Source organism: Diplotaxodon limnothrissa, linkage group LG18 (assembly GCF_057381915.1).
Source record: "Diplotaxodon limnothrissa isolate DT_005_m linkage group LG18, D_limnothrissa_male_GT1.1, whole genome shotgun sequence".
NCBI lineage: Eukaryota > Metazoa > Chordata > Actinopteri > Cichliformes > Cichlidae > Diplotaxodon > Diplotaxodon limnothrissa.
Window position 1 is genome coordinate 3,945,319 of NC_140613.1, and position 13,124 is coordinate 3,958,442.

General features: G+C 38.9%; 1 protein-coding gene across 1 annotated transcript; it reads right to left on the reverse strand.

The window, feature by feature from the left end:
• Positions 1–1,635: 1,635 nt before the first annotated feature.
• LOC146612853 (uncharacterized) lies at positions 1,636–8,812 on the reverse strand. The gene is made up of 3 exons (XM_085378391.1): positions 8,676–8,812; positions 5,894–6,161; positions 1,636–3,531 (listed from the first exon to the last, which is right to left on the reverse strand). The coding sequence occupies exons 2-3, from the start codon at positions 6,144–6,146 to the stop codon at positions 2,537–2,539; spliced, it is 1,248 nt and encodes a 415-aa protein (XP_085234517.1). The 5' UTR covers positions 6,147–6,161; positions 8,676–8,812; the 3' UTR covers positions 1,636–2,536.
• Between the last annotated feature and the right edge of the window lie 4,312 nt (positions 8,813–13,124).

Below are 13,124 nucleotides of genomic sequence, written 5' to 3' on the forward strand. Positions count from 1 at the left end.
TTCAAATCTCAGGAAATGGAGGACACATTTGCCATAAAACAACTTTTAAATAAGTTTTTCAATCTGCCAATGCCAAAAAGCTTTTTCTGCTACTGACTCTTGATTGGTCTTGTTCATTAGATTTGACTGGATGGTTGTCTGGCAATTTAACAGTTCATTGATTTAACAAACAGAGGCCTCAGTAGCATGTGGAAGAACCATATAGAGCATGGCATCTCCTCCTCATGCTGGTCACACAGTGCTGTGGGATGGCATCCCATTCATCACCCAGCATGTGTTGCTGGTCAGCCACTGTGGCCATGCTACTCATTCTGGCACGAACTACACATCAAGTCAATCCCATGAGTGTTCGGTGGGATTGAGGTCTGGACTACAGGCAGGCCACTTCATCCTCCCTTCTCTCAGATTCTGGGGGTAGTCTCTGATAAACCCCGGACTGTGGGGGTGAGTGTTGTCATATTGGAGCAGAGTTTGGTCTCAGCCTGTGGAGATATGGGACTGCCACTGATGCAGAATCTCATCTCAGTGTAACTGAGCATTAAGGTCCAATGATGACAACCCTTGTTTTTCCAGTGAGGGGGATGTAGTCCCAGTCTTCCATATCCTCTTGCATACCTTTATTTCAAATCTACTGGAGCCAGCCCACAAAATGATTAATTTTAGATATGGTGCGGTTGTGTATGTGTTGTGTGCCAGGTATAATGTCAATGAGAGGACTTGAAACGGCTCGCATTTGATTATTAATGCAGGCGTTGCATTAAGGCCTAGTGTAAAATAGCAGAGAATCATGGCCTCTAGTAAACATCAAGAATATAAATACAGAGCTGAGAATGAGCCTGTTTCTCCTTCAAAGTACCATTGATAAAATATAATATCCAACCTTAAAACATTAAAAATGTTTTGTAGGAAAACCAACCCAAATGCAGGACTCAAAAAACAGGCAGGAGTAACAAAAACCTAACATTTAATTAGGTCAGCAACCAGCTTTCAAAATGAAACACACTGAAACGTGATAGAAACCCATAGCGGAAGGCTAGGGGGGGGGGGGGGGGGGGGGGGGGGGGGGAACAAAAACAAAAAAAGAACTATATTTTAAAAAAAATTAGCTGGAACACAAAGGAGAAAAAGAAACTCAATGATTACAATAAAACAAAAGCATAAAAATAACAAAAATGTTTTAAACAATAACAAAACTCCAAGACTAAAGCACAACCCCCCCCAAATTAACAAAATATTAAAGACAATTTGCATACAAACGAAAATCCTTTACAAACAGTTAATCTCAGTGAAAGAAACATTTAAGTCCTCGTTGTCGTAAAAAGTTAATTTTATCACCACTTGATTATTTCAGTGGATGAAACTTTAAAGCACTGCAGAGGAAAGTTATTTAATATAAGACAACTGGTCATATCATATGCTAATCATCAGGCTAAATATGACAAAAGTGCTTATTTGAAGACCAAAAGCAATGACAAACCATATAAACATATTAAACATCTTTTACCATTACACTTTCATGCAGTTTAACTGTAAACCTGCAGCTACACTACGCAAATGTCTCGTCACCAGAAGTGTTTCATGAAATCTTTATTTAAACTTTAAAGATAAATAACATACTAAGCACATCGCTAAGAACACAATAAACACCACAACACATTCAGTGACCTGAAAGTCTCGTCCGTCTCTTGCTAGTGGAGCTTTTCCTTGATCTGTTGCTTAGCCGGGCAGCTTTTTAGTTTACAGCATCAATAAGTACGCATAATTTACTTACTGCGCATAAGCGTAGATATACACATTATAACAGATGGACTCCTATGTTGTTGTAAGCCGTTTGACGTTTCTTAGTTGCCCTCCATCCTCAGCTGGAGTAAATGATCGAGTCCATTCACCAACCGCACCATGCTTTGCTTAGAATGTCTGGATTTTTAATAAACTCATATTAACTTTAAGAGTCATGTTTTTGTCAAACCATGTGAAGGACCGAAATTTCATTTGACAATCAGGTGCCATGTTACAAATCATGTTGCTTGTCAATACTGCACTACAACTTCCATAAGCGTACATATTTATTTACCAGCCCAGAGACATTATACACACCTCCTGCCGTCAAGCCATTTGTAATGAAATACAGGTTAGCCATTTAAAAAAATAAATAAATAAAAATGATACAATACAGAAGAAAAACTGGAAAAAACCCTCAAAGAATCAAATCTTTACTATGAAAAACAAAACTAAACAAAAATGAACATTTGTTTAAGCTTTTTTTCCTTTTTAAAACAACAAAGCTATTTAGTGAATCAACTTTAAGGACATAATTCTACAATTAATTTTTGTGTATTATCTCTACAGGCTAAAAATATCATTTCTAGATTTAAAAACAAACAAACAAAAGGCTTCCCCTACAATTCCTAAAAGAGTAAGCCAGTATTAGAATATATGAGATCATTTTTTCCTCACAGGTGTTGCACTGATTTGGCGTCTCACCGGTGCAGGCTGTGCTATGAACACAGTGCTAAAAATCTAAAGGATGACATTTTCAACCAGTATGATTTCTCATGTGTCTTTTTAACTGCGTTTTCTGCTTGAATGTTTTCCCACATGTGCTACAAAAATGTGACTTCTCGCCCGTGTGAATTCTCATCTGTGCTTTCAATCCAAATGAGTATCTATATCTTTTGCCACGGGGGCCAGACGATAATGGCTTCTCACCTGTGTGAATTTTCATGTGAGTTTTCAAGTGTATCATTTGACTGAAGCTTCTCTCACATATGGTGCAAACATATGGCTTCTCACCTGTGTGAATTCGTGTGTGTTTTCGGAATCCTGATAAGTCCCTGAATGTTTTTCCACAGATGCTACAAGAATATGGCTTTTCACCTGTGTGAATTCTAGTGTGAGTTTTGAACGATTTTAAATCTCTAAAACATTTCCCACAAGTACTGCAAGAATACGGTTTCTCACCAGTGTGAATTCTCATGTGAACTTTGAATGCAGATGAGAAACTAAATTTGTTTCCACAGACACTACAACAATAAGGCTTCTCACCTGTGTGAACTCTCTGGTGTTCATTTAGTCCAGATTTAAAATGAAAGACTTTTCCACAAGTTTCACATTTTAAACACTTTTTGAATGTGTTTGTTGTATACTGGCCCTCTGAGCCGGGAGACTCATCTGCTCCCTCACCGCGAGGTTTCCTCTTTATCGGCTCTGCTCTTCTAGTTGATCCCAAATCCACATGCCTGCCTTCTTCCACATCTCGCCTCTGTGGTTCAGGTAAGTTATGAGAGAGAAACTGCTCACGCTTTGGTTCTGGCCTACACTGCTCATAAGTCTGAGTCACCATAAAGGTATCACTCTCCTGCTTCAGTGCAAACTGCTCTCCCTCCTGACTGATGCACAATTCCTCCGGTTCCTCTTTAATGTGTTGCGGCTCTGGGTGCTCCTGGCCCAGGCTGGAATACCTCTCCTGGTTACACACCTGATGGTCATGCAGACCCTCTTCTTCCTTACAGTCGTGTTGTTGTGGGAGGTCTGAAGGGACAAATATGAAAACACATCTTTGGTTCTGGATGTCTGGATTCGGAGCAGTTGCAGTCATGGTACAAAAAAACCCAGAATTACATATTAAATTAAAATAAAATGTTGTTAGCAGGTCTTAAATTAAGCAGATACAGTCTCAGATAATAAAAAGTAAACTTTATTAACTGATCATCTTTACGTGTGACCACCTCTATAGCTTCTTTGGCATTTTCTGGACTGGAGGTTAAAGATGTGTGTTTTTGCAGATTGCAGAACATTCAAAATTTTACAATTATTCCAAAACAGAAGCTTTACAAAATATTTGTTTCATAAAGTTTTCTACAACAGGATAAAATGCAGAATTAATTAAATGTTCATTAAAAATTACTCAGCAGCCTTTCATTGCCCCCTTTTCACAAGGAAAACTAGTTAATCTTTGCTGGTTTCAGACACTAAACACTTTGTCCGCTGACAATTTTAGACTCACATCTCAAATTTGATAAGCATGTAAAGAAAATGTCATAGTAGTTATGGCTAATCTGAATGTTTTAACTTAGTTTGACACTGTATAGCGACATTAGCATACCTACATTATCTAGTCTAGTTTTCAAGTGTATAAATACTCTGGGGCCAGAGTGTCTTGGCTAGATAAATTCAAAGACGAAACAGTAATCGCAGTACTAGGAGCACAGTTAATGGGAAAAGTAAAATGCCATATTAAAGATCTAAATCAGGATTCTCTATAAAGGCCTCAGTCTTTCATATCATTGGCCCACTCGTCTTTACAGCAGTTCACTGAGACTTACAGGCTTTGCTTGTATGCGCTCCCTCAAGGTCCTACCACAACATTTTAATAACATTGGGTCTGGGCCATTGCAACACTGTGACCGTTTTCTTTTCAGCCATTCTGTTGTAGATTTGGTGGTGTGATTGGGATCATTGTCCTGTTATATGATTCATTCTCCTCCAAATTTTATTAATTAGACCGTTTCAAATTTGACTCTACAGGGTGGGCCATTGTTTTTCTTGTGACATTACCAATAAGTTTGATGTGTCACATGGCCCTCTTCCTATTGAAAAAACAAAAGTTGTATCCAAGATGGCCGACTTCTAAATGGCCACCATGGTCACCACCCATCTTGAGGAGTTTGCCCCCTCACATATACTAATGTGCCACAAACAGGACTTTAATATCACCAACCATTCCCATGTTATTACGGTGTATCCACATAAATGGCCCACCCTGTACAATACTTTGTTATGGTCCTGTAGCTGGAAAACAAGTCCAAATCATCACCCATCCACTACTGTGCAAAAGAAGTGGTATGAGGGCTTTTGTAAAATATGGTGCTGTGTATTATAGCAAACCCCTCCACTTCTTTCCCCTATTCTGTCCAAAGGACATTGCTCTAGACATCTTGTGGTTTATTCAGATTGAACACTGCAAACCTAAGCCATGCTGCCATGTTCTTTTTGGGGGCGAGATTAGCTTTTCTCCTGGCAACTCTTCCAAACAACCCCAATTTTTTTTAGTCTTTTACTAATTGTACTGTCATGAACTTTAACATGCCAACGAAGGCCTTTACAATCTGGGATGTATCTCTTGAATTTCTTGCAATTTCATTGACCATTGAGATGTATTTGCTAGGCTATCAATAACTGGAAAGAATGGCAGCTACCTTGAATGTTTTCCACTTGTGACTAATCTTTCTCATTGTAGAATGATGGACTCCAAATTGTTTAATGACCTTTTCCATATGAGTAGACAACAGCTGCTTGCGTAGGATCATTGCCAATGTCTTTTCTAATACTACAGCTGCCACTTTAACTGATTTTTTTTGTACCACCTCAGCTGGATCCTTTGAAGAAAAGTAAGTTCACTCAGAGTCCGTCTCAAATTACAGAGGTCCTTCTGGGCTGAGCCTAGAAACCCACTGGAACAAGCTCATTTCCACAAATATGCCGACATTTAGAGGAGATGTTGAAAATTTATGTTTTTACTGAGGTAGTATTCTGTAGCATTTTATTTTTGTCTCCTGGTGCCTTTGTGAGCTCTTTTCGCAAGCAGTCATACTTGCAAATGACTGACATCCCAGTTTGTTTACTTGGATTTGTTGAAGCATCACTTTCACTTGTTTTGGTCATATACTTATCATGTTTATATTCATTTTATTTAAAAGAGAGTGCATATTAATGAATATGCCAAATTTAGCTATACAGGCTAATTTTCATCTGCACTCTTTACAGTTTGTTGGTGCTTTCTTCAGGTTTGTGGTGTTTCACCATGACAGTTCCTGTGTGTGTGTGTGTGTGTGTGTGTGTGTGTGTGAGAGAGAGAGAGAGAGAGAGAGATCTCTACAGCACAGCTGCACACCTGATCTGTGTAATAAATTTCTTTCAGGACTCCAGATGACATCCAGCAGCCTGAGGCGCTCTTCCCCGGTCCAGAAAATGATGCCATCGGCCTCCTGTTTCACTACAAGCTGCTCTCCTGCCTGAGCGATGCAGAGTTCCTCCTGTTCCTCTTTAATCGGTGGAAGATCAGGATTCTCCTGGTCCACACTGGAGCTCCTCTCCTGGTTACAGACCTGCTGATCATCACAAACTTCTTTGTCCTTAGACTTCATGTTGCTGTGGGATGTCTTGATGAACAAAGTGACACAAGAAAAAGTTACTAATGTGATGACAGGAAAACAGATCTGAGCAAATACATTCCAGCAAATTTAATAATAATAATAATAATGGATTGCATTTATATAGCGCTTTACAATTCCACTATTCAGTCACTCTCACATTCACACACTGGTGGAGGCAGCTACAGTTGTAGCCACAGCTGCCCTGGGGCAGACTGACTGTTTCTATTAAGGAACAACTTCAGAATATCAAAAATTCCCCAGAAGCTTTTGCTTTTTCACAAACAGATACTATTACACTGGTTACTTACATCCAAACAAACTTTCAACCATAAAAATTACATTTAAATCAACAATGACACTTTTTTTTAATCAAAAGCTTGTTCGATAAAGGACTAGGCCTAATTAGCCAACTCTTTAATTCAGATGGTTGCCTGCTTTCATATTCAGAATTTGTCCTTTTACCAAACATGTGATACCAAAATAATATGCAAATGTTTGCGATGCAAGTCCAGATTGTGCAGTGAGACATTTAGTATTTGCAGCACAGATGGAAACTACATCACACCACCCTTTGATCCCGGCTCTCCCACGACTGTGTCTTTAATCAGCAACAAAGCATCAACAGAATAATCAGAAACAAACAAAAAAAAAAATTATTTTACCCAGAAAGTTCTTACTGACCAACAAATTAAAAGAGGTGACATTTAACACCATTAAACGTTACCTCACAGTGACCAGACTTGTTTACATTTCTTTTATCCGACAAGCTTCTCTAGTTCTAAAACCTAATGGTGAAGAAACCCGGGTATTTCAACTCTAGTGGGAGGTGTCCCTTAGGAACTTGACCCACTATTGATTATGTGAAAAAGGGCGTAGGTCATTATCAGCAGAATTTTCATTTAAAACCATTGTAAGATCTGCCCTCACCCCATTATGGCCTTTTGAGATCAACTGATGCAAGATGTGAGTGGGCCCTGAGGTGCCTGAAGTGATCTTAAAACTGTATTGTAGGTGCAGACGGTTGATGTCGTAAGCCACCCCCTCTGTTCAAGGATGGCAACAATGGAATCCTCGAAAGAGCGACCTTTGACCTTTAGATGCTGATGTACACCCAAGTCTTGTCTTGTCAATGTGGCTCTTCTATGCTGTGCCATGCATTTGGCTGCTGCACTGCACCGCATGCACCATGTTGTTTTGTAAAGGAGCGTATGCGGTGCAGTGCAGTGAAGAGTGCTCAGACTTCTACATTGAAGAAACCAACTTTAAAATAAAATATTTGTAAGTTAAAATAAAAAGATCAAATAATGAAAACTCTGACAAGACTCAAACCTGTTTCTGTGACCACAAGCTAACATTCTCTTTCTGATACCACTAAGCAGCCCAACGGAGTCTCGAGTTTACTTAATACATCCTGTTCAAAAGCTTGGTTGATAAAAGACTGGGCCTAATTAGCCAACTCCTTAATTCAGATGGTCTCCTGCTCAGTTTAACACAGGCGGCTTCCTGCTCAATAAAACAAAACATCACTTTATTTTGTATATAATTAGCAACTGTGTTTTTCACTAGCTTAGACTGCTGGACGCTTGTGTTTACACAGCGTCCAGCAGTCACAGAAGGTCTCATGATAGAAACAGACCAAAAATCATGTTAATTAATGAACCACATTGGAATAATCTGTTTCCAGCAAGCTGTTCAGTGTGAAACGTGTGCTGCAGTCAGTTTACAGCTCTGAGCGGATCAGTGTTTCTTTAAATGTAACTGTACCCTTTAAAGAGAGAATTACAAAAAAATAACTGAATGTCAGCCACTTAAGATGCCATCATGGAGATGTTTTAGTGGTGATTGTCTTAAAATAATCGATGATTACTGCGAAAAACAAATGATCATCTTAAATAATCAAACATCAAGGGGAATATATAAACACGGACACTGCTGTTCTAATTTATTGTAAAAAGTATAAACGAGTTCAAGGTATTGAGAACTTCATTCAGAAAACTAGTGATTTTAGTCATCAAGAAATAAACTGGTGATCCCTCTGCAGCCATACTGCCAACTACCATAAGAGCCCCCCTCTCCTCGCGGGGTCTTTAATCTAGTTAAATCACGTGATATACTCGCAGAAATTGATGAATCCACGGATGTAATCCGAAACACGGACTGGAATAACTAAACCAATCTAGTTCAGGTAAAAACCAGCTAACCCGGAACACCTGCGTTTACATTCTGGTTTTCTGTTAACGGGTCCTGAATGCTGCTTCTGTTTCACTGTTTGGCCGTGAATGCGGTACACCGGCCTGCACACACACCGCATGGAGTCCGCAAGCACGAAGGTTTTCACTGCGATGTTTTAGTAAAGTCACTTTCTGCTGTGTCTCTCTGGATGTTTAGTGTTAAACGTTTACCTTTTAAAAAGACAGAAGCACTTGTGTGATTAGCTGCTCCCTGATTTTAGTCTGTTAGCATACAAGCTGCGCTCAGATCAGAGTGTCAGTTCAATGAGACCGTCACAGTTTCACAAACCTGCTTTGTGTGACTTTATCTCGGGTTTCCGGTTGTTCTGCAGCAGTCTGAGCTCACGGCTGACCTCCTCCTCATATTTCGTTTGTTAAGCTGGCAGGATTTCCTCAGCAGCAGCAGATAAACTCTCACACAGCGAACTAAATATATTGTTGAGTAATAAAAGTCACGTCATTTCCGTTCTGTTTCGTCTTCCGGTAAATCACGCGCATCGAAGTCGCACTGCTGCCCTCCTCTGGTCATTCTTACAATTTCAACCAGAACGAAGTCATTACATAGTCTTTTGCAGAAACCTGGATACAGAATTTACACTTCTCCAGTGATCCCAGTTCAGTGTTGATTAAAGAATAGACTGTGATGTCATCCCTGACAGTTCCGCATGCATGAGGTTTCTTTCTGAAACCTGTAATGCCAGCGAGAACCTGGTCAAATTCACCTCATCCCTCCTCCTGCTTGTTTTTACACATAACAGATTTTCTGTATCTTAACGGTCATTTATAATGAGAAGTAATGGCACTCCTTCATTCTCCCACTGCTTCTGGCACAACACTGTTATGTTTTCTTTGATGATTCAGTACAGTCCATCCTTAGCTCTTTTAATTGCCCCTCAGGGTGTGGTGACTCAGGCCCTTCTGTGTGTTGGTATCTACAGAAACCCTACTGATGCTCCTGTGTTTTCAGTACTATATAAGTAAATCTGATTGGACTCTAGCCTGAATTTCTTTCTTTCTGTAGTATAAACAGACAACCGCCTTCAGTCACCTAAGCTTTACATTGCCTGTAGGTCTGTTATGTCAAAATCAAAGTCTCATTTACTATTTTGTGGACCTTCTGGCCATCTGCATAACTCTGGGGTGTAGCTGAATAGTCACTTTCATTTAGGAAGGTTCCTAACTGAGTGACATGACAAGTATCTGTGTGGGAGCTGTAATAAGAGCTCATCTCTAGGTATTAAGAAAGCTGCTTCACTGATTGCTTTATAATGTCATTTAGCAGAGGATACAGTGAATCCACCTTTATGAAAGGAAAACAGATAATATCATCTCATAGTTCACAGCAACACAGTGTCTGACCACTCATGAAAAGAATCAACTGTCAAAGTGGCATGCACATGTAAATGCTAGTTGTATTTTTCAGTTTTCAACAGCAGACCTTAAAGCCACAGCTGAACTATGGCCACAATAATAATAATAACATCTGCTTCTTGTTGCATGAGGGCCCTGCATGTATATAGGCTCTCTAAATCCAGATGAAGAGCATTAAAATGATCAAAATGCTTTTACTGTCACGGTTTACAGTGGCAGACCATGTGTTGGTGAGTGGGGACCCAGGTGCAGACACAGGCGAGGAAACCAAACTAACTTGAACAATAGGCGAGCCTTTTATTACAGCTTATAATCAGGTCAACAAAACAAGGGCAAAGCACAGAGGCAAAGCTAAACTGGGCAAGCTGAATACTGAGACTATGAAAGCTAGGAAGGCAATGACAAAGAGACTGTGAAGACTATGAACAGGACTTTGTGCAGGAACATGAAGGAACTATGAACTCATACACAAACAAGCAACATGACCTGCACAGTGTCCTGAAACCTGACATGACATGAGGGCTGGAACACAGACAACGCAACAATGAACAAAGGGAGACAGAGGACTTAAATACAAACATGAGGTGATCGGGGGAAGTGGAGACGCCAGAGGAAACAGCTGACACAAATGAATCATAATGACACCACAGGGGAAGAGTAAAATTAAACACAGTAACCATAGAAACACAAGATCTCTTCAAAATAAAACAGGAAACATAATGAGACAGACATGACAACACAAACTTGACAACATAAGACATGCAGACTTGAAACACATGAAGGGCAAGGAAGACTAAAACACAGCGGGAGAAGACATGAGTGGATCTAATGAACAGAGAACTAAAGGCTGAGCAACTTAGGAGCTTAAGCAAAATAGATGAACTTAACATAAACAAAGAATAACAAAATACAAGGACTCAAGTCCCAACTTTTGCAAGCAATCTGGATCGGATTAATTAATTTTTGCTTTGGGTCTTCTGGGATAGACTCCAGGCTCCTCCTCACCCCCTACTACAACCACTCACGACTGAACTGGATAAGAGGTAGATGTTAGAAATTTTGCTCTAAACATAGAAAACAAATAGGAGGAAAGGAATACACAAAATCACCTCTCTAGTAAGCATGTCACAGTGTGTGGAGTGAGAGAACCCAGGTGCAGAGTTTAACAAACAAAACCAAAAGACACATTTATTTAGGGTGATACATTTACTAAAATCAAAAGTCCATAAATGTGAGTAATATATAAACTAATATATAAACTAAACACAAGGAGAACTGGAAGCACTAAAGGTTACTCAGAATACAAAGAGGAAACACAGACAGCCAATCAGGCAGAACAAGCTGTACAGCACAACAGGAAATGGAGGGAAACTGAGGCTATGAATACACAGAGAGAGAATGGAGTCAAAGGAAGTAGAAATATCTGAGGCACACGCATCACAGATCACCTTGATCCAAATAATGAGGCAGAAAGGAAAGTAAAACAACACAAAAGAAGGAACTACCATAACTGAAACTCGGAAATAAACAGTAAATGTGAATAAACTACACAGGAAAACAAGGGGAAACACTGAAGGAACTTCTGAGCGGAGAGTAATGCAAAGTATTAGTGGGACCTATAGAGGTCTAAAAATTTAGAACAAGTCTCAAACCACTATAAAAATATTAACATCTTTCTCTGTTTTCAAACAGTCTTTAAACAGTTGTTATTAAATTGTGTTTGAAACCCTATGTGGTTAACAATCCTTCAAAGCTTGCACTAGCACTCTACATGAGATTCAGACCATTGTTTTCATACCTACATACTGTCTAGCTTAGTATTATTTGCATGTTAGGATATTATATTAATCTGAGGACATTTTACTGGTTTATCTTAGTATTATAGTATATGTTGGTAAATATATATGCATTTGGTTTATATCTGATGTTCGGGGTTGTATTTATAATCTGTGATTAGCTTTTGGGCCCAATTTCAAAAATAACTATTTGTATATTATGGTTTTTGAATTTTTATTTTATTTTTATTTATGAATAACCTGAAGCTGATATCAGGAATGCAGACATTAATTGAAGCTAACATATATCAACACCTGAAGGGTTTTAATACATAGAAATCAAAGTAAAAACCTCATGAAAAGGAAACAGACTCTAGAACTGAGAGGCTCAATAGTACAAGTACATAGTTGAGCTAAGAACAAAGACAAAGGAACCAATAACACAAAATTTTCACAACAAACTAAACACTGTACAAGGGAAACAGGGAACTACAGTAGTAAACCAAAGACCAAACCAATCGAAATAATAATAAACCAACCCTGACTGAATTAACTCAGAGTGCAAAAACTGAAAATCCTGGGTGCAGGATCAAGGATGATGGAAGGAGGAGTGAGAACAAATAAGGAGTAAAAAGCAATGCAAAAATAACGCTATGTTAATTTTTCTTGAAATCAACTATTTTGGAATGTTAATTACATGAGCAGCCTCGACCTCAGCTTCTTCTTAGCTTCTTCACAGTGCCACCTTCAGACATCTCAGGGCTAATTTTATCCCCCCACTGACATGTTTGCCTTGATTGGAAACGAAGAACTCCACAGGTCTGCTGACACGTTTTTAAATCAATCCCTGTTCTTTCACAGCCAAACGGTCCCCGGGTCCTAGTGTCCTTCTACGTATTCATTGTTTGAAACATAAGTAAATTACTGCCAGTTGATTTTTTTCTCCCAAAAATTAAATAATAAAATCAACCAAGAATAATTTCAGAAAAGAAAATTAAATTAAATAACTCATTAAATAAATCTAGTTAATTTCAGCAGTTTAATTAAATAGAAAACCATCTACAAGGTATAACAAAAAAGGGCTGGTGTACAGCAGCATGTGAGGAGAGATAAAGGGAGGAAGAAGAGTGTTCACCTGTTGACTTCATGTAAACGCTGCTACTGTTGCAAGACATAAAATGCATAAATGCTGCATCATTTTAATTGGTATCCACCTTAAACATGCATATAAATGGATTAACTTAATTATTCTGTGAGTTTAAGGAAGTATTTTCAGCTGTTTGTTATCCCTCTGTAGTTTAGTTTGTAGTCGTCATGTCTGAATTTGTCCACTAGATGTCTCCCTTTGCCCACTTTTTCTATGTGACAGCTCTCTACGCCCATGATGAAACGTTTTCGTTAAGGCTCTCTGTTTAATGTTTGAACCAAGTTAAATTGTGTGCTCTTTACACATTTGCTGGTTCTGTTTCGCTGCTGCTTGTTCTTCTTAATAGTCTTGATGTTTTTTAAACAGTCTGTGCTGAAGCTGAAGAAACCAATTCTACAATGTTAGATGATACAGCTTCAGAATAATAACTAAGTAAAACTTCTGC